Raw genomic sequence first — 27,060 nt, 5'->3', positions numbered from 1 at the left:
CTTTTAAACTAACTTTTAAAATAACTTAATTTTGTTAAACATAATTACAGTCTTCAATTTCTCGCTATAAAACAAAAATCTAAAACCCATACAAATCCATCAATCTTTTTTTTAAACATAATTACCATCTTCAATTTCTCCACATAAAATAAAAATCTAAGACCCATACAAATCAATCAATCAATCTTTTTTTAAAAACAATATGATATCCCAACAAAAAAATAAAATAAAAATCACCTACATCCAAATAAAATAACTTTCCATAAGTGATAATGCATGTCTGCCTTACATATTATAGTGCTTTCCGACCCATCTTCAAATAACAAGGTCCACGGATTGATGCCATGTGATTGGTCAGTGATAATGCATGTCTCCTTCAGATATTATAGGGCTTCCCAAGACATCTTCAAATAACAAGTTCCACGAATTGACATATATAAACTGTGTATACATAAACTTATACATACGTAAGTATATATACAAGGTTATGTTCACAGATTGAATTTGCGGATGAATGGAATGAAGGTTGAAATCAAACGAGTGACAGAGTCGATGATTAGCTGGCATAAATGTGCAGTCATCTCAGATTAGTCTAATTCCCCTTGTAAATTGGATCGTCAGACTAAATTTATTTAAGTGAATATTCAGTCAGTGAATATTCAGCTATTCATTCTGTTATACAGAATATTCTTGATTCAGTACTGTGGACTTCTGCTATGTGGGTATAAGGAAGTTTGCAGCTTGGTTCGAGTATTTCGTGACAACGTCCATAGAGCGTTTAAGGATCCCTTTAAGTGGATATACATAATTATTATAATGGTTCCTTTCCAGGGAATCGAAAAATTCAAGCCCCATATTTCTCAGATTATATATCAGGTGTTATTTGCGGGCATGTATATCCTGTCCAGAATTGCCTTGATAGATGGAATGAATAACTTTGTTTTTGTGACATACAGACAGGTTATTGCAACATTAGCTCTCGGTCCGTTTGCTTACCTTTTAGAAAGGTGTGCACTATTTCTGTTTCTATGCTTTGATATACAAATAAGTTTTTTTAGTGGATTAATCATTTATAAAATAACTGCTATAAATTTATTTTAAATATGGATTTAATATGATTTAAGAGGGATCCAATTTCATCTTAAATACGGATCTAACATGACCTTAGAGAGATCTGATTTATTCAAGTGTAAATTTATTTACGAGTCATTATTATTTAAATGATTTCTATAGTTATTTTTCCTTTTTTTAGATTTTTCATCATTTTTATTTTGGTAGAGACGAACAAAATTTCGATTCAATTTTGATGACAGACAGACAGTGTTGCACATCATACTGGGCTGTAGCGTGAGTCTCTCGACTCAAACAAATTCAATTGAAGACCAACTAAACAGATACCAACAAAAAAAAGAACATTAACTATAGCTCTGAGTTAACTAATCTATCATCCATAGCTCTGAGTTAACTAATCTATCATCCATTGTTGCAGAAAGGAACGCCCACCTTTAACCTGGTCCATCTTTTTTCAAATTTTCTTGCTCGGAAGTGGGTGAGAATTTTCTATATATGCAAGCTTTGTTTTTATCTATTGGTCCATATTGTAGAATCAGCGTTACAATAGACTCAAATAAAATCATTTTCTGATTTCCAGGATCGCGATAACTCAGAATTGCTACATTCCAGGATTGTACTTCACTTCTTCAACATTTGGTTCAGCAGCGTTTAATCTGGTTCCCATTTTTACATTTCCAATCGCAATATTTCTAAGGTAAAAGATGTTACAACTCTAGTGTTATGTCATATGAGGAAAATTTTTGGAAGTCTAGCAATCAAGTTCATTTTGTTTTCTCGAAAAGGATTCCATTTCTATAGATTAACTAGCAACCGACAATCTATTCATGATGCTCTTTCAACTTTGTTTCTTGGCTAGGCTGGAGAAAATTAATATCAGAAGTTTAAGAGGACAAGTAAAGATTGTTGGGGCAATTATATGTGTCGGTGGTGCCATGGTAATGACCTTATACAAAGGTCCTGCTCTTGAATTTTTAACGCCTGGTTTTAAAAGCGAACGAACTATAGACAGTTCTAACCATAATATTATGCTGGGCTCCATCTTAGTTTTTGTGAGCGTGGCTGTTTGGTCTGCATGTATTGTTTTTCAGGTCATTCCTATCATCGATGCCTGTATTGTCAATTCTATCTATTCCTTCCACTCATTTTCTTTGATTTATAATTCCTTGACATTTGATGGATGAAATTGGATACAGGCTCCTATTTTGAAGAGGTATCCAGCTCAGCTATCATTAACAGCACTCTCGAGTCTTATAGCAACCGTAGAATCTGCTCTAGTTGCTCTAATCTTCGAGCACAGGAAGTCCAATCTCTGGGCTCTAGGATGGAATATTGAGCTTGTTAGCCTTGTCTACTGTGTAAGCATCTTAACTAATCTACAAAGCTTCTTAACTAGAATAGAAAGTTTTCAGGAAATTCATTATAACAACATACTAATTGGATCGGTATAGTTTGAACCGTTCAGATATATAAATATATTGATTGCATATTCTGTGCATTTTAATTGGAACAATACTCTTGGGTATTTGCATACACTATTCCATATATGTATTTAGTTAGCTGTTTGCTTGTTTGCTTTGTTATATCCCTGTGGGATGTTTGAATTTGTAATTAACATAAACCGTATTCATGGGAATAGTATCTTTTAAATTCATTGTTGGACATTGGATACACTGTAGCTCTCGTGTGTTTAGCCATATGGACTAACTGACTAATTGTTTCTTGTGGATCTTTATTTCTTGCCATGCGCATCGTTGACTAACACTTGCGGTTTTGATTGTAATTCCCAACAAGTGGTATTAGATCATAGGTCACCAATTCAATACACACCAGGCTCACTTTGCGGGGAGATTGTTGGTTTACATTGGATAAACCAACCTCCCTGTAGACAAAGCACCTCTCGTAAATCCCGAGATTGTTGGTTTACATTAGATAAACCAACCTCCCTGTAGACAAAGCACCTCTCGTAAATCCTTATCTCTAGCGATACAATCATTAACTAACACATCCGAGTTTTAATCCAACCGTAATTATGATTCCCAACCTTCATTTTATATTCTATATATTTTATTTAAAACAATACCCAATACGCATCAACTTATTTGGACATCTTATTTGGTGCATTCAGTGAAGTTCATTATTAAGTTTCTTCCATACCTAAATTTACAATTGACATACCATTTCATTTCTTCCATGCCTAAATTTACAATTGACATACCATTTTGATAGACTCATAAATATATTGGCTGTTACAGGGAACAATGTGCTTTGCATTGGGAATGTTTTTGCAAGCTTGGTGTATCAGAAAAAGAGGGCCTATATTTGTGGCAATTTTCAGTCCAATATGCACCATTGTAACGGCAATTTTGGAGGTTATCACTCTTCATGTGTATCTACATGTGGGAAGGTAAGCGAAGAAGGAATGTAGTTAGTGACCGACATTAGTGCTTGCTTAATCATGTGGCCATTAAAATATTTCAGATTTCTTCTAAACGACTTAATGTTGTACATAATACACAATAATATTCCTCTTTTGGTTTTGAAAAAAATATCCGAACATAAGTGTAGTCTGATTATTTTATGTTGATGATACAACCGGGTAGTGTGGTCGGAGCATTCTTCATCGTTGCGGGTCTTTATGCAACACTATGGGGCAAAGCAAATGACATGAAAACTGAGGATGCTCATGAATCCGAGAAGAATATGGACAATAACATCGTTCGACAAGTAGCTCGTGAATCAAACAGCGCTATTATTGTTAAGATTTCATCAGGGAAATGTAAACTTGATGGCGTTACAATGGAAGTAGGGAATCCGACAAAGGAAGATACCAGTATTTGAAAATATAGAAAACGAAGTAATTTATGCGCATAGTCGTCAGTATTCACTGGCCCTCTTTTTATTCTTTGGTCCAGGAATATTGATATATGTAAAATTGTTATTATTTTCGAAACCAGCAAATTCTGGAGTGCATGGTTAAATATCTGCTCGGTACATCGTTTAAAATGTTACCGGGGTAGAAAGAAATTAAATGCGAAGAGTTGTTATAAATGCAGTTTCATTCGTGTAATAAGTTTTTGTAATATAATAAAAAACAATGTCTCTTTTCCAATTTTGGGAAATATGTACGTTTTCTCTATTGTTTTGTTTTAGTTTCATTTATATATATAATAAAGTAAATTAGTTCACATTGTTTTGGATAGATTGTGATGGGTTGTTTTGTTAAGGAACTTTTTGTGCGAAGTTATTAGTTTAATTCCCTACTTTAATGATATATTGCACATGATGAAAATGTAGCCTTACCAAGATTATAAAAAAATAAAGAATAAAGTAAATAAAAAATGCATGGACACATAATTATTTGTTCTATTATATAACAAATAGATAACAAATATATGATGTTTATGAAAAACAACAAATTCTAAACTCATATATTTTTATTGAGAAAATATCTCAACAACCCAATCTACTCAACAAACCAAACATACCTATTTACTACTGTAAACGTTAATTTCAAGCCCGTTCCCTAAATCTTGCATTAGAAAGATTAATATATGAATAACAAACTACCTTTAAATCACATTTGTCTGATATGGTGTTCATCAACAATTGCATTCATTTGGGAATCTTGTAGACTTTGTTCTTACCTAACCACCATTCGAGGTATCACTTGTCTTCCATTTAAAACATAATTGCTTCTTACCATCATTGATGACCTTTGTAAAATTGAAGTTTCTTGACCTTCTTAACAAGAATCTCGACATTGAATTACTATATGGATTAACTACCATCTGTCAAAATACAATGAACTACAATTTTAATACTTCAGCGCTTAATTATATAATTGAGCCATTTTAGATAGAGGAATATCATTAAAAAAACATGTACTGGACTTTCTAATTCTTTTCGAGTTTTAGCTAATAGATTCGCAATATAACTAGGAAGGCATTTCAAATACCATACGTGAACCACTGGACACGCTGCTTTGACGTGGTCATATATGTCCATTTCTTGCTTCTCCGATATTTTGAAGTCGATATCAAAAAATATAATTAACACTCTTCAAGTATGAAACACAACAAAACCCATTAATATATAACAAACTCACATAATCAAATTAACAATATATTCTCTTGGTACTGAAATTTCTTTTAGAATGCACTTCAACTTTATTTATTAATTTTAGGGATATATTTTAGGAAATTTTCACTTTCTAAGGGAAGGGGTGTTTCTTCCCTCTATTATACGAGTAGATCATAATTTATAGGAAATTATTTCCCACTTTCTAGAATTATATGTGCATTTAGGAGAAGATCGTATTTTCGAAGAGAGAATTTATTCCACGGAGGTAGCAAATGGCTATGTTAACTCCTTCATGAAAGGACACTTAGTAGCTGGAGCATGTTCTATCATGCTTTGTTGCATGCTAATCCTAGCATAGTTTTTGTTGCATGCTAATCCTGGCATAGTTTCATAAGCAATAATATAATTCTATTGCATTAAATTCAAGTTCGTTGAATTATTTTGATCTTTGAGTGATAATTTCTCTATTTATTATTCCTATTTTATCTTCTCTCAAATTGTTGATTATATTATTCCTTAATTAGAATCTTGATTTTGTTGCAAGTGATTACTTAAATCTATTTTATCTTCTCTCAAATTGTTGATTATATTATTCCTTAATTAGAATCTTGATTTTGTTGCAAGTGATTACTTAAATCTTAGTTCGTTTTAGAGTTTGAGTAAATATAAAGGTGTAGTCTATAAGTTTGTAGGTATAATAAGTAAATTAGAGTGCTCTAGATATGATGGATTTGCCTTAGTAGATAATTCTCACACTATTTGACCGTTATGAGTGGAACACATTTTGACCAAATTCAACCATTAAAAAGGGAATTTTTTTTTTTATTTCAATGGACAAATCACATGAAATTTTATTCTATTCTCTTTCTCATGACTTTTTATTCCACATAAAATTTGCAAACATACTCAATGAAGTTTAGAATAAGATGGAAGGAGTCTATGTTGTGTGGACATCAACTAGAGTATTAGTCCATTGGATTAATCTTGAGTAGTTTTGACACTATCCATACTTTCTCCAACATCCTTGATCATTATTTCTTTAGCTCAAATTATGTGGCATTGAAAAGAAGGAAGAGAAACTCATTTTTTCGATAACATCTAAATTGGGTCCTGAATAATTAATTTTTAACATCACCTCCCATGCAACAACACTTTTGTTAAAGTTTCTTACAAAATGATTTCAGTAGATATTTTGTTTGTGTTTCCCACCCATGATCAAGAGAAATATTAGTACTATACTTAAAAATCAATTCAGAGGAATGAAAGACCAAGGTCAAAGGAAGGAGCATCATTCAAAATTTATAAAGGAATTCTCCAAATATAATATTGGGATAACAATGGAGGAGAAGGTGATATGTTATTACAAACCCAATCATGTAGAACGTGCATGAATAAGGAAATAGATTTATTATATGACCCATGTTCTTAAGATACATAAAACGAATGCATCCTATCATATTTGGAGAAAAATTAAAAAATATAATTTCTCAAAAGATGATAATGGAAAAGGAAATTAAATATTTCATGCACTTATTGTTGTCTCTTCCTCATTATCTAGATTAGTTCTATTGTCTTTGTGAAAAACACGCTCCAAAAAGTTTCCACTACTAAATTTTGGAGCCTGCTTAAGATACTATGATTTATTTTTCCTTGATTGGTCTTAGTCGCTTCATGATTAGTTGATGTTTTCTAAGTTCTTAAGTCTTCTTCTAAATTTTTTAAATGAACATTCACTTTCTCACACATTCTTAGCATTTGTTGCATTTATAAGCACACTTCTTTCTAGCAAGCCTAAAAGCCAATATCTACCCTTGAAAATAGTGCATGCACAATCCTTAGTAATAGTGATTGCACAGTATTTGGTGATAGGGATTGTGAAACTCTTAGACACTGTGCATTCCCTGATGAAAAAGGATAGTGACTTCGCAATCGATGTAAGTGACTATGCAATCCATGTGGAAAGTTAGCGCACAATTTCAGTTGATAATCTCTCTCACTCTTAGCTACAAGTCTACCATCATCCAAGTGAGTTTTATCAATTGTCGCTTTTGCACACTTTTGCTTTCATAAGTGTTGCTTTCGATTTTGGAATTGTTATTTTTTCTTTCTTTCACTTTCAAAAGTGTCTCTTTCCCTTTCTCTTTGATTTAGCATGTGTCACTTTAACTTTCTTTAGATTTTGTACGAGTCATTTTCACTTTTCCTACTCTCACAAGTGTCAATTTTAACTTGTTTTCCTCCTCCATGTGTTTCAACTTAGCGCACTACTAGAGGTAGCTCTAGTGCAATATTTTGCATCAGATAATCATATCTATGATAATATTAAGTGTTGGACACCCTCCCATAGCTTACCACACTTTCGGGTTGCAACCCACACTTATGTCATTACTTGTATCCTAAGTGTCGCAAAGTTATGTTTCAACTGTTGCACTTAGAAATAAGTGTTGCTTTGTTGTTGTTTCAAACTATTCATTTTGATTCTAGGTATTATGCATTATTTTGGCTTGTGTTGATGTTATCCTAGTGTCAAATCACTATTTCAAGACTTGTTTGCATGTTTGGTGCTCTCTTATCTCACTAACCCCACACTTAGTAACTTTCAGATCTTTCACTATCTTTGCACCTTGTGAACCATTATATGTGTTGAAACTCCACAACACGTAGTCCTAAGTCACAATGAAGCATCCTCTACTTTTTGGAACTACTCACAACAAATTCCTAGAGGAAACTCTCCCTAAATTGTACAATGAGCAACCTCTAAGTCTCGAAAATCACTCTGGATGCTCAACCCTATCAACTACATAGTTCATCATTCCTTCTACCCTAGACTACACATTGCATAATTGTAGTGGATAGTGGGCTCATCTTTGTCTCATTGTCATGACCAATTGCGTAGTTCCTCTTTAACTACCATGCATTGGACATTTATAGTGTGCTACTTTCTCTCCCCATCACCCTAACTTTCATAAATACACAATACATTCATCTAGTGGGCCTCTTACTACCCATTGCATAGTTCTAATAAGTAATACGCCACCTCTAGGTGACTAAAATACTCAATTGCACAATTCACTGAGCTGGTCCCTCAATAATTATGCATTATGCAATTACAGTGGCTAGTCTTGCCACTCCTAATGATTGAAACACCTCACAATTTCATCCCTTTCCTTGTCTTGCCTCCTACTACACATTACCTGGTTCCCGTGGGTAGTGGAATCATCCCTTACCTGCCGTGAAGTTCAAGTGGGCAATCCATGCTTCCTCTCCCCTAAGCACTATGCATTGCGCAATCACAGTCTGCAATTACTCCACCTTTGTCTCCTCGACTTTCCCATTGTGTGAAATCTCTATCAATCCTCTCCTTTAATATGAATTGTGGAGTTCTAGCCAATAGTGGGGCATCCATGGACCCTTCTAATAAAGAACTGCACAATTCCTTATCTTTCTCGCTTTCTTGGGAAACTTTAGGCCTATAGGCACTAATTAAATAATGTAAACTTTGAAACGGGAAATGATACGATTACCCATTTCATAAAGGTAGCAAAAAAGCAACTCTATTTTGAAAAGGGTTGATGCAGAATACACATTATTTTTTTAGCATAGTTTTTGGCACTTTAAAATTTTTTATGTACATTACCTTTTAGAATCTTAGCAATTTGCATGCTGATTTAAAAAAGTGGTGATTTTGCATCAGGCCCTTTTTTTAAAAGACCTATTTTTTTACATTAAATTTTTTAATGTATGAAATGTAAATAATTATTTTCTAAATTTAACAATTTTTCAAGTAGTCTTCTTCTTCATATTTTCTTGTTTTTATTTTAATTTCTTTTTTGTAGTGAGGTTTTTATTGTTTTTCATATTTAAAGAAGAAGGTCAATATTTTAAAGTTTAGATATTCTACATATTTATATATCGTTAATTAATTTTTCAATGCACATCAAATAATTGTCTCTAAAAAGCAATAATTTTTAACAATTGACATAAAAATAACCATTTTCAACATAAATATAACTAAAAAATTACACATTTTGATAATTTTTTGCTAGAAATGACATGTCAAAATCACAATTTTTATAGGAAAAAATTAACAAAAAATTGTTAAATAACAGTTTTTTTTTTTATGAATTTCATGTCAAAAAAATAGTAATAATAATTGCTTTCTTCAAAAAATAATGATTAACATAAAAATTAATGCGAAAATCACATAATATATTGAACACATAACAACATTTATTGAATGCTTATTCTTTTCATAAAATTTCAAAGCCAAAAAATTACAAGTATAACTAATTAATAGTTACAAAAAATTAACTTGATTTCCAACAATATCACGTAATCCAAACTCTTCATCCTCTAGAGTTTCATCATTGTATTCTTCCACAATATTTTCTACATCATTTTGCTTATTTTCTTCTTCTAATGGATCTTTGATGTCTGCGAATCTCCCAATGTATGCCGTTCCAATCATTCCATGTAATGCTGGTTGAGGTTCATTTCTTTTTTTTTCCACACATGATTACTAAAATCCCCTTTCTTCAACCCAATTTCTTGCATTTCATCTCGAAGAAATTGAAGAGCATTAATTCTTTGATGAATAAAATTGCACTGTACTAGATCTTTTTCAATGGCAATGCAATTTCTTCCTTTTTAGAGGAAACATGCTAGTGTTGTACCTAATCATCAAGCACAAAATAAATAATGAAGTAAATTAGTATAATGACATATAAATTAAGAAAGAATATATTGAAATTCAATTCCATATAATAAAACTTACCTAAGCCAAAAAGTAAATCCAGAACCCAACCTCCTTCATTTGAACATATGTTTATAATATAGTTAATCAATAACTATGGTTTTTGATAAATGTTAACTATCTCTCCTTTTGCTTCTTTGTCTTTGTATGTTAGTTTTCTCACACCAGCATCATAAGCCAGTACTTGGCTATGACTCTTTCCATCTACCCGATTAAAAAGAATAGACATATAGCTATCATCTTTTGCCCAACTATCAATATGGATGAACTCACAATCATTTATAAATAGTTGATCTTGATGGTTAAGAAGATTTGACTTTTTCCTGTAACATGAAATATTAAAATTTCAATTAACTTGTACATAAATTAATATTCTAAAATTAATCAAATATACATTTTCAACGTCTTACCATGTAAGCTGCATACTTGAGTTTGTTTTCCCCTTGAAGCTTGGAAATAACATTGTCAATTGTGTGTTTAAATGAAATGTCACAAATCTCCAAAATGTTGATGATGTGACTTCTACAAATCCCGCAACCACTTTACTAAGAGCTTGATAAGCATAAGGGTCACTATCATAGTCATTGTTTGGGATATTGAAACCATGAGGAATATTTGCAATAACTAGGGCATAATCCCTTTTAGTATCAGTTTAGCAATGTCCTCACAGTCGCCTTGTATTACTTGATATTGAATAGTGTCAAGCCCATTCCAAATGAAAAGAGTAAGAGTTGTATCAAGTTCAACATTCCTAAGACGTTGCTTCTCTAGTGTTTTGATCTTAATTTTTTCAATAAAGGTTCTGAAATTATCTCATGTTCCATTTGCATCATTCCTCATCTTTAATAAAATAGAAAAATGTATGTATAAGCTATAAAATAAAAATAATATACAGATGAGTAAAAATGAATGTATAATCTACATACCTTTTTAATTGCAAGATAAAAAAAAAAATTAGTGTTGATGTAGAACTTGAATGTGGATAGTTGCATACAACATCATCCCAACTATCTTCATTGAATCGTTTAACCATTCATTCTTGTATTTTCATGTAAACTTCGTGATTGCATAAATAAATTAAAAAAGTTAATATAAAGATATGTATAACAAATACTACGAAGAACAATATGTTATATTTAAAAGAAAATTATAATCTAGAAATAAGTAAAAATAATTTAACAAACTTACTTTGAAATTCCTCAAAAATGTTCTCCAACGATACTTCCCTTGACCTCACACAAGATAATATTTATTTCATCCTTCACATCTTGCAATGCTCTCCAAGGTGTGATAGTCATATCTTCTGGAATCTGCTCATTTCAAGACCTGATTTATTGTTGCTACATATCAATGGTTAAAACCTTTTGGCCTTCTAGTTTTTAAATATAATGTTCTCCCACATGCTAAAAATCTCGTTAATCAATTCCTATATCTCTCTAGTTCTAAATGCCAACTGGAGAAGGTTATAAATACCTCTGTATAAATCAGTATCTACTCTGCCACCTTTTGAATTGATTTTCTTTTCAATTTGACAGCCTATTTCCATGCAACATTCCTTTCAGAAATATATAGTAACATTTATCTTATCCACACCACATTTTTCTTCAAATTCACTATGAATAAACATAACCCTTTTGATCAACGTCATAGTCATCCTATATTCATGATCTGAATTATGATCCCATGCCACTAACTTTACTTCTTTTTCTAATAAACCAGCATAAATGATACATTTAATTGTTTCAAAATGTGGGTTATTGGGATATTCCTCCATCAATTGTCTTTGAGCTTCTACATAATGGTTCCCCCCAAGCACATAATAATTTTATTCAAAACATTTTGACTTATCAAATGCTTCTTTGTTGGGAACTTGAGCTAGATCAACAAGAATCACATAATTAACCACATGAGCATATGGATTGTACCTCATGAATGTCTTCAAGTTGTGAACACACAGGTGGTGTGGATTTTTGATTTGATATTTACATTGTCCTTCACTTGCCTTATAGATTTGTCTCACATAAAGCTGAAATGTACGACCACCCTCAATTAAGTTTATTTTTGTCAAGTTATGTTGAATGGAATTTTGTTTTGTTTTAATAATTCCATCCACTAAATTAGCTCTTGGTGTAATGATGTCTCTACATTCTTTTGAAGTTTCACTAGGATCTTCATTTTTGGTAATGACTACTTGAGAATGTTCAACTTTATTTTTCTTCCTCATAACATTCTCATCATTAACTAGAACAGAGAAATTCTTAGGCATTGTTACTTTTGGTCTTTTATGACTCTTCTCCTTTCTAACATCAGTTCCAATGTCATCCTCAGTAATGAAAACATATTCTTCAGTGTCAGTTTCAACTTCCTCATCTTCAAAAGTAACCTGTCTACCTTTGCTAGATTTATCCACTAGAGGCATTTTTTTCTTATCACTTGGATGTAGTTTTGTAGTATCATGAATTACTACCTTTTGCTTATTTGGCATATCTTCTTCTAACACTGAGTATAAACTGCTGACGACATTCATAATATCATGCTCTATGGAATGAATGCCTCCCAACATAATTGAAACACTTTCAACAAAATTCTGTAAATCAAAATATCATATTTCAATAAAAAATAAGTTATAAAACTATAATGAGACAATTACAATAACACAAAACACAAATATAAATAACAATACTTACAATATTTTGTGTAATCTCATTTACAATTTCTTTACACAAGTTTGTAGATACCTCTCTCATGTCATACAATGAATATAATAACTCATATTTAATCCTTTCACGTGACTTGGTCAATTGTGTAAGTATATAAACAACTTCACTATCTCGTACTGAACACATGTCTATGACCTTTCCCAGCACCTCATAAATCACACTATCATTAGGTATATCAACATATAGATATATCTGCACATCTTTGCTTTCTCTTTCTTTCACATACCATATATTTTCTTGAAGTTTCACTTCTTTTGATTTCTTCTAGTATGAAATCATCTTCTTATCGTTTCAGGCACTTAAAATATTTGTAGCTATCAGCTTAGGTTTGGTTTGCTCAATAGTTGTTTTTGAGGATCCACCTTTAATAGTCTTTGGTCCAGAAAGATTCGCATAAATCTTCTTTGATGCCATTTTCTAGCTAGAAAGGACACATATATAAATCAGTAAATCACAAAAAATTAATAGCTTAAACTAACAAACAAAATGATCAATTATAATTAATTTTGTAAAACATAACAATTAAAAAAAAAACTAAAATAAGATAAGAAATTTAAAAAATGCATCCCCCTTCCGCCCCACCCAAAAAACTGGCCTGCCACCCTAGCCAGTCGTTGCGCCACCAAAGTGGGGCTGGGGGCTAGGCGTCGTCTCCCCTACCCCACCCCGACATCCCAACAACTGCCTCCACACTGCACCCCGACAGCGCAACGGCCCACCAACCTGAGCCGGCCATTGGGCCGTTGGGTTGGCGCGCCGATTCCCGAGAATCTATTATACTTATGAGATAAATATCTATCATATTATATTTCTCTTAGAAAATAAATTGCATATGCATGAGATTAATATATATTATGCTATATTTATTTTAGAAAAGAAGTAAATTTTTGCACGAAAGAAAATAACTATTTTGCAAAGAAGTATATGGTTGCATGTAACAAAAATAGTTACCATGAAAAAAAGTATATGTTTACATGTAAAAATAATTTCCACACATCTAGGAGTTCAATTTCTTCAAAATACTGCATGAGTTATTGAAAAAACAATATAATTTAATGAGACTCATCTTGGAAAATATTTGCAAGAGTTATTGAAAACTAGGCTCCAAATATGCCTTTGTACCTCTCAAACTGTGATAGTTGTTTAAAAATGAAAGAGGTTTTTACGAAGGAGCCTATTCCTAACAGAATCTTCTTTCATGTTTATAAAATTCATTTTCAACTTCTTGAAAACAACACCCAAAGTTGATGGCTAAAAAAGGAAATTGTTTAATATATAAATCTTGAAAATTCTAGTAAAAATATTCATTCAAATATTCCCAAGCATGAAAAATGTGTAAACACAAAGAAGGGGTTTTTAAATAAACTCGTTCCCAACCAAAACCTCTTTTGGTTGTCAAAATTCATTTTCATATGTTTTAAAACCACACCCAAAGTTGATGACTAAAATAGGAAATTGAAAGTGAAACAAAGTGTTTCCATTTGATTTATTAGCGCGAGAAGAATAGTTGTTTATGTACATATAGAGATAGCTAATGAGTTAGTGTTGTTGGAAATAATGTGTTTTTTTGTGCTCAGTTATTTATATTTATCTTGCATGCAAATAATAGGTAATTATGATAGATTGATTGGAAAGAAGGATATATATATTTGCATGGTGAGGGGAATATAATTATCATGCTAGAAATTTTGAGAATAAAAATGCAAATGCATGCAATAAATATGATATCTTTCCTTTGGATAAGTACATGTATTTTATGCAAGAAATATTAATTATCATGTTAGCTTTACTTTTAATAGAGCATGTAATTTCATTTACAATAATTGTTGTGAATAGATCCCATTTGGTAAATATGTTGTTTGAAGGAACATGCATTTGCATGCATAGGAACATTTCCCATTGTGTTAGCTTCCTCTTATGTATTTGGATGCACCAAAAGTAATAGATGAGGGAGCTAGTTCTATTTATAAATTTTATGTAATTGCATGCTTAAAAATCACAACTATTGAGTTAGAAAAATATATATTTGCATCCACAATAGTAATATCTATTATGTTAGTTTTCCTTTCGAATTATTATGATTTTTCATGCATGATTATGTTAGTTATCATATAAAAAAATTACCCATGTATATATAAGATTAGGTTAGTGTTCTTTTGGAAATATTGTGCATTTGAATGCAAGAGTATGTTAGCGTCCTTTTGAGAAAATATTAGGTATATGGATGCAGGAATAACAACTATTGTTAAAAGTTTATGTATTCACATGAAAAGCCATAATTAATGTGCTAGTTTTCTTAAGAATAAGGACAATTGTAGCTTTTTCATCTTGGAAATGAAAGTGTGTTTGTGTAAAGGGAATAAAAATTAATGTGGTGTTTGATAGTTATTTTATTTTATTAGTCTGTGTAGAGTGGTGCTAAAGAAGGCATGACATGATATTATATTTATGTTTTATTGATGAACATGAATACATGTCAAAGCTTCACTAATAAATGATTATTATGGGCTTCATTATTATTTGATCTAATCATGATATCATAGTTCGCAGGGGCTAGCCGTTGTAGAAAAGACTAGGACATATCTGAAAGATGGATTTTACTTAACATTGTAGAAACAAATAAACTAGTGGTCTATGAGGGTGAAGGAATGCCTTATGTAGGATAATTCACTAATGGAAGAACCACATTGCAAAGACTTAATGTTGAAGGTTTTGTGCGTAAATGATATGATGATGATTGTAATAGCTTATAGCTAGTTATGTTGTTTTTAAGAACTATTGCTATGTAATATTTTATGACAATTATTAAGGGTTGGACTCCCTTACAAGTAATTATGTGAGGGGTGAAAACCCTCACAAGAGTTTAATAATAAAATTAAAGGTTTGTTGGTTTTCACCCTATAGGGTTTCTAGGGTATATCAATGTCTTATGATGTGATTTCTTGTTGTGTCATTTTTATGATGTTGATTCCTTACATGATGTGGCAATTATATTATCAAGAATGTGATTAAATAATTGAGTTAAAATAATCATGGAATTGATGTAAGGTTATATTAGGAAGTTTAAGTTAATATGCTCAACCATTGGTAGCTAATGGTTTTGTAACTCACTATTAGTTTATTAAATATTACTCTATGTAATGATTATGGTTTATCTAAGGGTTTTTGAAGGAATGTGAAAAGTAATTTAGAAAGTTACACATTGGTAAATGTTGTAAAAGTTTCATAACTCCATGAATTTTCCTATGAGTTTACTGGGGGATGTTACATACGTAGTATGCACACTTGATCTACATGGCTACACATATTTTGATTGGGCTAGTAACGGCACAAATTACAAATCCACTTATAATTATGTATTCAATTTTGTCTTAGGTTTTGTAGGTGCACATATTCTAATTGGGCCAGCAATGGAAACATCATATCTACACTTGTAGTTATGTTTTCAATTTATTCTTAGGTGTTGTATGTACACATATTATGATTGGGATAAGAATGACACAAATTGCCAGTCCACTTCTAGTACACCAACATAAGAAATTTTTTTACACCATACTCTCACTAAGTGTGGTGTCTATTGACATTTTGTGACAATAAAAGTACTATCCATATATCCATTGCTTTTTTTTTCATGGTAGAAGTTCAAGTACATTAAAATTCACATTACATTCATAAATTGATACATGATGAACTCATCTATCTATAATATTGTCCATTCATAAACATAATTGTAGAGATACTTATTGACTCCTTCCCAAAAAATATTTGCAAAGAGTTATGAGCTCACTTAAGAGTGACATATACATATTCTTCATTGTAGGCTACTTACTCTACTTTGAACTATCCTCCTTTTTGTCTTTCTTTTTCTTCTTTTAGGGTGGTGGGGGCATTGAGTTGGGAAAGGGGTGGCAGTGATGAGTTGTGCATGGTGGGGGGTTTCTTCCCATTGGCTTTTCCCTCCTTCTCTTTCATGTATATTATTTTATACATATGTCCCTAACATAGCTTCTTATTTTTGGGACACAATTTTTTCATGTATCAGCCTTTCCTAAGGTAGGCTTACGCGAGGGCGATATTCTACATCCATAATTTTCCCTCACATGCATATTGTTTCTCATAATATATAGTAGAGGTGACTTTCATCCATCAATTCTGAAGATTTATCTTAGCAAAATTCCACATTTCAAGGCATATCAATTCTTATTTCCTTCATTGTAGGATTTAAATCTTATTCTATTCTTACCTACATTGGAGGAGTATATGTGAATTTTAAGTAAAATATATTATTTTGTAAGGTCTCATTTACTATGCTTATTTTTCTATAAAGTAGTTTAGTCCAATTGTTTACTAAAAATCCAAGTTAACCATGTCATCAAAGGACATTTTGTAACTATTTCATGTTTTCTTATGCTCTCAATTAGTTAAGAATAACATATTTGCATTATCACTAATTAGAGTCTATTACACTAACAGAGCCATATAAATTAAATAATCAATACATGCTAATATGTGTTAATCCATAATGTAACAAGAGTTTTAACCATGATATTTACCACATTTTATCATGGTGATTCCTAATATGTAAATAGGTTTTTTACTATGCCATAAGCCAATATTGTGGCTTATGAATATTTCATGTCTAAAAAATCATAACTCATTTTATGTAACACTTGTTCCACATTTTTTTAATTGATGAATTAAAAGGAAATAAAGGAATAACTACTTTGAAAATAAGCTTCAACTTTAATATGTGTATACTACTAAATTTTTTCTATAATATCCAATAGAAGTTAAATTCATACCATCTAACTAATATTTTTTTATAATTAAATTACAATTCTTGATTCCTTAATCCAAAATAGAAATACTCATAGATATAATTAAATTGCGAGTCGTGTAATTTTTTTTGGATTATGAGAATTGCATTGCTCCAATTATTTTTCTTCATTCATTCTTCTCAAATTGTCAATTATAGTACTTTCCAAACAGATTCTAAGTCTTCCTTCTTTCTTTTTAACCATATTTAAAATTATATATAAAAATAAATTCTAAATATAGCATTACATCAAAATGAAAAAGAAAACCAAAACAAAATCTTCCTAAATGCCAATACTCTCAAATTGTCATAGTACTCTTACTATATCTAAAGATATACACTTTCCAAAAAAGCACCTTAAATTTTAAAAAAACTAGCAAACATATTCATTTAACGGGAAGGGAAGGTATTGGTGAATATAACATATCTGAGCACATTAATCTAAACCATTCTATTTCCAATCTAGCTCCTCTATGGGCCAGTTTGTTTGCATCTTGATTATTTTGTCAAAAAAATAAAACTACTTACAAATTTGAAATTTAAGATAAATAGCTTTGAATTTGATAAAGATAATTTTCAATTGATGAACTTTTTCTGGAAGATATCCAACCATCACATAGAGAAACATGATCCCGGTGTCTCTAATAATTATCAAAGCTTTAACATTAAAGAGTACATTCAAATCCTAATCTGCAAGGATGAGATGATTTGATAAAACCTTTATTACTAAAAATAAACACTTAAGCTTGCCTATCCTTAGATTCTGAATTCTCTTACGAATTGATTTCTAAAATCTCAAAAAAATAAAAAAATAAAATAAAAATGCATTTCGAATCTTGGCCACCTTTAGATTCTCAATTCTCTTACGAATTGATTTCTAACCTCTTAAAAAGATAAGATAAAATAAAATAAAAATTCATTTCTAATAAAATATATTATAATTTTAAAAATCTAATCACGTGGAAAATAATTTTAAAAAGGTAATAGAAAGGTTGACTTTATATTTCTAATTTAAAAATATAAGAAACATTTAAAAAAATTTATGCCATTTTCGGAGGATTTAATATAAAAATGGTATAAATTCATGATTTATCGCATATGTCATTAATGACGGAAGGAATTTGTCATGTATTAATTTATAAATTATTTTATTTATATAATAATATATACAAGAACTAATTATTAAATGGATCCGTACGTAACGGACATACCAGCAGTTCGATATTCTTTATTTTTTCCTATTTTGAAAATTAATTAATTAATTTTAGCATGAAGTTTTAATAATAAGTTATAATTTTATTTGTTTTTTAAATAAATAGTAATTTTTATATCATTTATAATATATAAATAAAATTTAAAATTTAAATATGATGATGATTATGATTAATATTTACTAAAATTAATATGGTTTATTCAATTTTAAGAAAGTAAAATATTAGTGGAGGTTTCATAATATTTTATTTCTAGATTATTAGAGATTTGCTATTTAAGATGTAATAAGGTTGACATTGTGGCAAAGGTTTTCAAAATTACAGGAAATGTGAGTAAGAGATGGGCAGTCTAAGAGAAAGTGCTTTCCATCTTAAACTCTCTTAGTATCACAAGGTGAGAGACTCTTTCATCCCAAGGTGCTTAGTTTTACTTTCAAGCTCATGAGAATTATTTTTTATGTTGGCAATATCCATTTTCTTCATAGCACTGGTCAAGACATAAAGATAATTATGGTTATTAATATTGGGGTTGATCACCTCCTTATGTTATCATAATTTATATTTTCCCTGTCACTATTTATCCCCTCGCAACTTGTCTTTAAATTTGGAAGCAATACTATTTTTAATATTATCTCTACTCTCCAACATGATCACCCGTTTGGCCCACCAATGGTCCAGTCAAGTCTATCATGCTCATGCGAGCCTTGCCTGAGGTGGAGGTAGAGATTTTTGCTAGAGTTAGAAGGAACTTATGGAAAGCTCCTAGCATCCATGTTGTATAGTTTTTCTTATCCATGAGATAACTAATCATATTGATGGTTTAAATTAGGGAAAGGCTAGGTTCGATCAAGAGGATATGCGAGGGAGTATTTCCTTTAATCGTGAGGTTGTAGGTTATAAATTCCTTTTTGACCAACTCAATATTCCTCCAAGATTCTCTAAATATACTGCAGCACCAAACCTTACATCCATATAAAATAACATGGGTGATGAGAGAGTCAAAGAGGATTTTTTTTTACTCCATTCTTAATGATCAGTAGACTTAGAATCCTTTTCAAGTGTATAATAAGTTTTTTAGCATCAAATTATCTTTTTCGTAATGTTATAATTCTAGTTGAGCGGATGATGAATATTAATTCCCTGATATTTGTTTCAGGAAATTTTTTCCAAAGTGAAAGCATGAAGCTAGATTACACTTTTTGGCAAGCCATGACACCTTCTGGGTGAAAAAAAAAGCTCGATCAAGCCATTTTAAGTGCTCAATCCAGCAAACTTTAAGCCTTTGATGAAGCTCCTATATAACTCTACGTTACATGATCGGGCCATCTTTTTTAAATTTTCAGCCAAAACATCTGTGTGGGACTTAAAATAAAAGAAAAGGCTAAAAAGTAATATATATAATGAGAGAGTCAAAGAGGATTTTTTTATTACTCCATTCTTAATGATCAGTCGACTTAGAATCGTTTTCAAGTGTATAATAAGTTTTTTAGCATCCAATTATCCTTTTCGTAATGTTATAACTTTAGTTGAGCCGATGATGAATATTAATTCCCCGATATTTGTTTCAGGAAAATTTTTCCAAAGTGAAAGCATGAAGCTGGATTACACTTTTTGGCAAGCCATGACACCTTCTGGGTGAAAAAAAAAAGCTCGATCAAGCCATTTTAAGTGCTCAATCCAACAAACTTTAAGCCTTTGATGAAGCTCCTATATAACTCGAAGTTACATGATTGGGCCATCTTTTTTAAATTTTCAGCCAAAACATCTGGGAATTAAAATAAAAGAAAAAACTAAAAAGTAATATATATATATATATATATATATATATAATTATAATTTTAGGTGAAAAAATTGAAATAACCTTTTCTATCCATTATAAATTTTCTTTCCTTTTTAATTTCAATTTATTAGCTTTTAACTTTGAATTATTTTCACCAATAAAATAATAAAAAATATATATTTTTAATATATTATTAAGAAATGTATAACCATTTATATTAGTAAATAAGTAAATATTTATAACTAAAGCATAAATCAAATAATATCGAATGTTCTAAACAAAATTTAAAAATAAATAAATGTAAATCAATAGTATCAAACTTAAACAAAATTTAAAAATAAATAAATGTAAATCAATAGTATCAAACTTAAATTATCTATTAAACGAAAAAAAAACATTTAAATAAAATAATAATTTAACGAAGTGAGAAAATATTTAATTCTATTAAATAATACTAATTACTAATCAACTCTGGGGATTTTTAGTTCAAAAAAGAACGATCTATATTTCTACTACATACTCATTAAGATGTTCATTCAATCCACTAGCTATTTTTAGTTGTACCAACGGTTCACGAAACGACTAACGCTCTAGTCTAAGCTAACCATCTGATTCAAGCTAACCCAAAGTTATTAATGAGACTCTGTTCTATACTAGGTTTAACAAAAATATTTGGTGTCTGGTTTATCTCAAAATACATTGTTCTTTCACTACATTGAGTTTTATTATCTCAAAGTATTTTGAATATTATGTGAGCCAGAGAATATTTAAAATACTTTGAGATCATATAACTCAATGTTGTGAAAGAATAACATATTTTGACATAAACTAGGAACCCGATATTTTTTTTAAACTTACTGTAGAATAGAGTCTTAATAAGAATGTTGTTTTAGCTCAGAATAAGCTTGGAATAGAGGGTTACCCTAGAGTAGAAGGTTAGATATTTCATGAATTGTTGGGACAACTGAGGATATCAAGTGGATTGGGTGAATCTGTTAGGGAGCATATAACATAAATAGAGACTGTAATTTATTGAACTAAAATTCCCTAGAGTTGATGAGTAGTTATTATTATTTGATAAAAGTAAATAGATATTTTTTACGATGTATTGAAATTATATTTTTTATTATTTTATTAGTGAAAATAATTTATATTTAAAAGCTAATAAATTGAAATAAAAAAATCTTGATAGAAAATGTTATGTCACTTGTTTATATATATATATATATAAAATTAATATTTTACCTTTATTTAACCATGTTAAGAGCTTGATAGAGGGTTTCTTAAACTCTGATCAAGTTATTTAAAATTTGAACTTAAGCGCTCGATCAGGCTTCTTGAGTGCTCGATCGAGCTGTTGAGGGTATAAAAAAAAGAGTTTTATCTCTCCTTATCCATATTTCTCTTGAACACCATTTTGTAGCCTTGTGGACTTGATGCAATATTTGTCGTAAATTGTCAGAGTTGATCATATTCATTTCGTGAAGGAATTCTCTATCCAATGGCATATGAGTTTGACATTTTCGAATTCATATGATATTTTTCATCTAATATCTATTAAAAGCTATGTTTGAAAGATTTTTGGACAGCCTGAGTGGCGTTGAATGAAAAATAAATAACTTGTAATATACAAAATGAGAAAATTTCAAATAATACCGCTATCTTTGTTTACAAATCCTCTTCAAAATGGTACTATTGGTATTTCAATTTATTTAAATAGTAGAAAAAAATCTTATGTGAAAATACGTGTTTGAAAAATACAATTCAAATATTAATTGGTCAAATTAAAAAATTAGTAAAATTTGTAATTTTGGATAAAAAAAAGTTTTAATATACATAAATTAGTTCTCTTTGCATATATATATATGTGTGTGTGTGTGTGTGTGTATATATTACATTTTATACTAAATTATGCTCCGTTAACACACATATACTTGTTAAGATATGCCAAAATTTGCAAGGATAAGCATTTCATTTTATGAAAGTTTGACAGATTATATGACACTATTTTTTTTTGCATAAAAATAATTAGGGAAAAAAAATAATTCTCCACACATTGTCTTTTCTAATTGAATCAAAATTCACAATTCATATATGAATTTTGACGCCTTCAATTCAATAAAAGACTACAATTTTGAAATTTCGTCGCCACATTTGGCCCAAAAGTGTAACCCATCTTCATGCATTCACCCTCCTAGTAGTTATTATCATAAATGAAATTATCATAGTTGATATTTTTAGATTTGATTCTCACAACCTTAGTCTTGTCGGTATTAACAATCATACCCATCTTGGAGCAGAAATACTATAGGATTCGAAGCTACATGAGATCACCATAGATCATATCTAGAAGAATGGTATAATTAGCATAGAGGAGAAGACTACTGACTAGACCGATAAGTTTGGTTCCATCACAGCCTGGAACTTCTAAACATTCTTCTATCTTATTAATGTAAATGCCAAAATGGGTTGGCGATATGGAAAACCATTGTTTAATGCCGATATTTCATTTAATTTCTTCTTGCCAACTCTTGGTGATGTTAATCTTGACAATATAATTCTTGCATAACCTAGTCACAACAACACTTAACTCACGAGGAAACATCATCTTGTCTAGCTCTTCCATATCTTATCTTGAAATGGTGTGTCGAAATATTTTCTAAAGTCAACAAAGCAATAGAAGAGATTGACTTTATTATTTCAACATTCCTATACAATGATCCTGAGAGTAGCAAGATGGTCTATAGTTGAATGATTTCACAGAAATCCATCTGACCCTTTAGCTCCTTCAAGCTAAAAGCTATTTTTCTTTTCTAAAAAAAATCTATATGGTTTGACCGACTAAAATGTGGTTAGTAATGTGCTTAACATTATTCAATAATGTTTAAATAAATTTTATAATTTTGTTTAAAAATGATATAAATTCATAATTTGCCGTACAAAGCAATTTTTTAATCACATATATATATACCATTTTTTTAATTGTACTGATGTGTACATAAACATTGATTTCATTGATTTGATTTAAATAAATATTATTTTTTTAAACAGTTAAATAATATATCTAATAATATACTAAAATGTCATTACCAAAAAAAATCAATTATCATATAAATACTTTATTTATATAATAATATAGGGAAAGTGAACGTTTCGATTGATTGGTGTGTAGGAAGGATCAGATTTAATCTCATCGTCTTCATTTTTCATTTTCCATACAATTTTGACTTATAGACCATCTACCTAGATATTAAAATTGATACTATGATGTCATCGATTATATTAAAAAACCTAAATATGTTATCAAGTTTCTTGAAGTTATAACGCTACAAAACGTGACGTCGCTATCTATTTTGTTTAATTAATTTGCTTGCTTCTTTCTTTTATTGACGTTTGCTATTTTAAGTTGTGATCTATAAATATTTAAGTTTGATATCTAATTTATGATCAATTTTTTTTAAATAAATTATTATTACTATTTTGTTAAAAATTATCTTAATTCAGTTATCATAATTAAATTATGAATCGTTATATAAAAAATCAAATAATGGTATATATTTTTCTTGGAGTTACAAAGTTTTAAAACATTCACCAATTTATCTATGTCGTCGATATTCTATCTTGTTTAATTGATGTGCATGCTGTTTTATTTGTTTTGTTTGCCCAATGTAAAAGTTTTTGAATTTATCATCCATAAACGTCATAATGATTCAGAGTTACGAGTTTTTGTTTTTATTTTTATTTTTAAAATGAGTTATTATTATTTAAAAGTAGTAAAAATTTATTATAATTAAATTATCAATTATTATTAAAGATAGTTATTATTGGGTTTTATTAATTAATATTGATATCTTTATTTAACAAATGTGTATTATTTAAATGATACGTTTTGACTTATATGAGAGTTTTCTATGGTAGATTTCGAGTTTGAATCTCATGGTTTATATAGTGATCATAATGGTTAATGTCTACATAGACCAATATGGTTTATTGAACCTTAAGGAAGTAAAAGATTAATTGAGCTCTTTTAATATTTTATATCTATGATAAAAAATAAGGGAGAGAAGCATTGCGAGATTACTGTAATTTTGTTAACTTAACAAGCCAAGAAGGTTGGTAGTGTGGCAAATTATTTGAAAAGAAGAAAGTATGCGAGTAAGGGATCCGGACTCCCAAAGAAAATGCTTTTCATATTCAACTCACTTAGCATCACAAAGGGTGAATATTACTCATGTGAAGGTGTTTTGGGGATAGACCAACACCCAATTTCACTCTTAAGCTCATGACATTTAGTTCTTCTCTTTGCAATGTTCATTGTCTTCTTAGCACTGGTCAAGGGAGAAAGATAATTTTCTTTAGCAAGAGTGATGTTGATCACCTCCTTATAATATCTTAGCTTTCTCTTCACCTCTAACTTCTTATCATCCCACAAATTATCCATAAATTTGGAAGTAATAGTATTTTTAATATCATCCTTATTCTCTAGGATAAACTCTTGCATTATCCCCCAATGGTCAAGTCAGGACTGGGCATCCTTATGCCATCCACACTTGAGTCGGAGGTGGGGGTTTTGATTAGAGTTAGGAGAAATTTTTGGTAGCCTCTTTACTTCCATGATGTACATCTTTTTCTTCTACATTTTATACCTAAACATAGGTATGCTTTCAATTCAAGTGAGGATAAATTCAATTAAGAGAATAGGGTAGGAAGTATTTCCTTTAATCTTGAGGTTCTAAGTTATAAATTTATTTTTGATCATCTCAACATTTCTCCCCAATTTTATAGATATAGTGAAACCCTAAACCTCACATCCATTATAATAGGGGTGACAAGAGTCTTGAAGATGAATTTATTTTTACTACAAACCTAAATATCAGTTGACTTGAAGTTATTTTCAAGCTTGTAGTAAGTTTTCTATATTTCTATCATCCTTTTCTTAATCGAGGAGTTCGAGTTGAGATGATTGCGAATGTCAATACCTAAATATTTGTATGATTAAACCTTCTCTAAGTAACGATTATCATAAATGAAATTATCATACCTGATCCTTTTGGATATAACTATCACGAATATAGTATTGTAAGTATTAATAGTCATACCCACCTTGGAGTAGTAATCATGCAGGCTTCTAAGCTTCTTGTTGAGATCACTAGTGCTTCTGGCAAGAAGAATGATATAATTAACATGAAGGAGAAGATTAATGACTATATCAGTGAGCTTGGCTCTATCGCATCCTACAACTTCTAAACACTCTTCTAGCTTATCAATATCAATGCCAAAAAGCATATCAGATATGGGAAATCCTTGCCTCACTTCGATATTCCAATTGATATCCTTAAAGTGACCCTTGGTTGTATTAATATTGGAAAGAAAATTCTCATATGACCTATTTAAAACAACCCTCAACTCGAGAGGAACCACTATCTCATTGAGCCTTTTCCATTACATCTCTCTAGGAACAATGTTGAAAGTTGGTCATAAGTCAAGGAAACAACAGAAGAGATTAAATTTACTACTGTGACACTCCTCAGGAATGATGCTAAGAGTGACAAGGTGGGAAATAGTTGAGAGTTTCCTCCTAAAACCATCTTGCCTTTAATGCTTTTACCATGAATTTCAAGGTAGACATTAATTGCCTTTTCCAAAATGAGCCCATACAATTTGACTAAAATGTGGCTAATCATCATAGCCCTATAGTAAGAGGGAATGTTTTTATCCCAAATTTCAAAGTTAGGCACAATAAGGATTTTCATCCAAAGATTAGGGAGCTCATGTTTCACCACCAAATTAAGGAGTTTTTATATATGAGGGATGAGGATATACCTTCCCATTTTGAAAATTTCATCTTGGTAACCTTCAATATCCATAGCCTTCCCATTATAGAGTTTCTTAATATTGAACTCCATTCCAAAGAAAAGATGTCTTCTATTGGAGTGTTCAGAATATTTCCCTTGTTGCATAAATAGTGATAAATATTATTAAAATAGATATCCCATTCATTTAAGAGAAGCAAATTATCTTCTTTCATTTTATAGAAAAGAATATTCCTGCGAAACCTTGAAGGCCGAACATTAGAGAGGTGAATAAGACTCTTTTTCCTCTAATTTATATATTACCTTTTCTTCCTTTTGATAAGAGCTTTGTACACAATTATTTTTTCAATCTTGAGAGTTTAGTAGGGAGCATCTCTAATCGCTTTCCTAGCAAACCTACAATCCTTATTTATACCAAGCGTTTGAGTTCTATCATTCTTTTTATATGATACCTTGGTAAAGATTTTTCTAGTGGTAGTGGAGAGGGTTGTAGTAAAATTTCAGTAGATGTGATCAATGTTATCATTATATGTTAGGATGCCTAAACCCCCAATTTATATTTTGAGAAGAAATATATTTAATTTTCTTCAAAGCAAGTGTTCCTATGGCTCTCACCATTCTTTTGAGCTACCCTTAGGTGAAAAAGATGAATTTCGATAAATTGTAAATGTTTTTAGATTGTATATAAATCTTTACAAGTAATTTTTCATATTTTTTTCCTCTAGTTGATTCATCATAAAAATGTACTTTTTGAAATTTCAGGACCCACAATAAGATTGTTATTTTCTCAAAAATGTCTTTTCAATGTCATCC

General features: G+C 30.3%; 1 protein-coding gene across 1 annotated transcript; it reads left to right on the top strand.

Moving 5' to 3' along the window:
• The first annotated feature begins 510 nt into the window (after positions 1-510).
• Positions 511-4,102, top strand: LOC149201857 (WAT1-related protein At2g37460-like). The gene is made up of 7 exons (XM_089399843.1): positions 511-1,007; positions 1,490-1,549; positions 1,652-1,768; positions 1,931-2,162; positions 2,268-2,429; positions 3,327-3,478; positions 3,675-4,102. The coding sequence occupies exons 1-7, from the start codon at positions 817-819 to the stop codon at positions 3,910-3,912; spliced, it is 1,152 nt and encodes a 383-aa protein (XP_089255969.1). The 5' UTR covers positions 511-816; the 3' UTR covers positions 3,913-4,102.
• Positions 4,103-27,060: the final 22,958 nt, after the last annotated feature.

The sequence above is a fragment of the Pinus tabuliformis genome, chromosome 2_1, assembly GCF_031772625.1.
Source record: "Pinus tabuliformis cultivar Carrire ecotype Pingquan chromosome 2_1, CPIR1, whole genome shotgun sequence".
In the NCBI taxonomy this organism is placed as follows: domain Eukaryota; kingdom Viridiplantae; phylum Streptophyta; class Pinopsida; order Pinales; family Pinaceae; genus Pinus; species Pinus tabuliformis.
The sequence above is the reverse complement of the archived record's forward strand: the minus strand, read 5'-3'. Positions and strand labels throughout refer to the sequence as shown.

Coding starts and splice junctions, on each gene's coding strand:
- LOC149201857 (XM_089399843.1), top strand. CDS start 817: ATGGTTCCTTTCCAGGGAATCGAAAAATTCAAGCCCCATATTTCTCAG. Junction 1,550..1,651: donor ATTTTCTTGCTCGGAAGTGG/GTGAGAATTTTC, acceptor TCTGATTTCCAG/GATCGCGATAACTCAGAATT. Junction 2,163..2,267: donor CTGCATGTATTGTTTTTCAG/GTCATTCCTATC, acceptor AATTGGATACAG/GCTCCTATTTTGAAGAGGTA.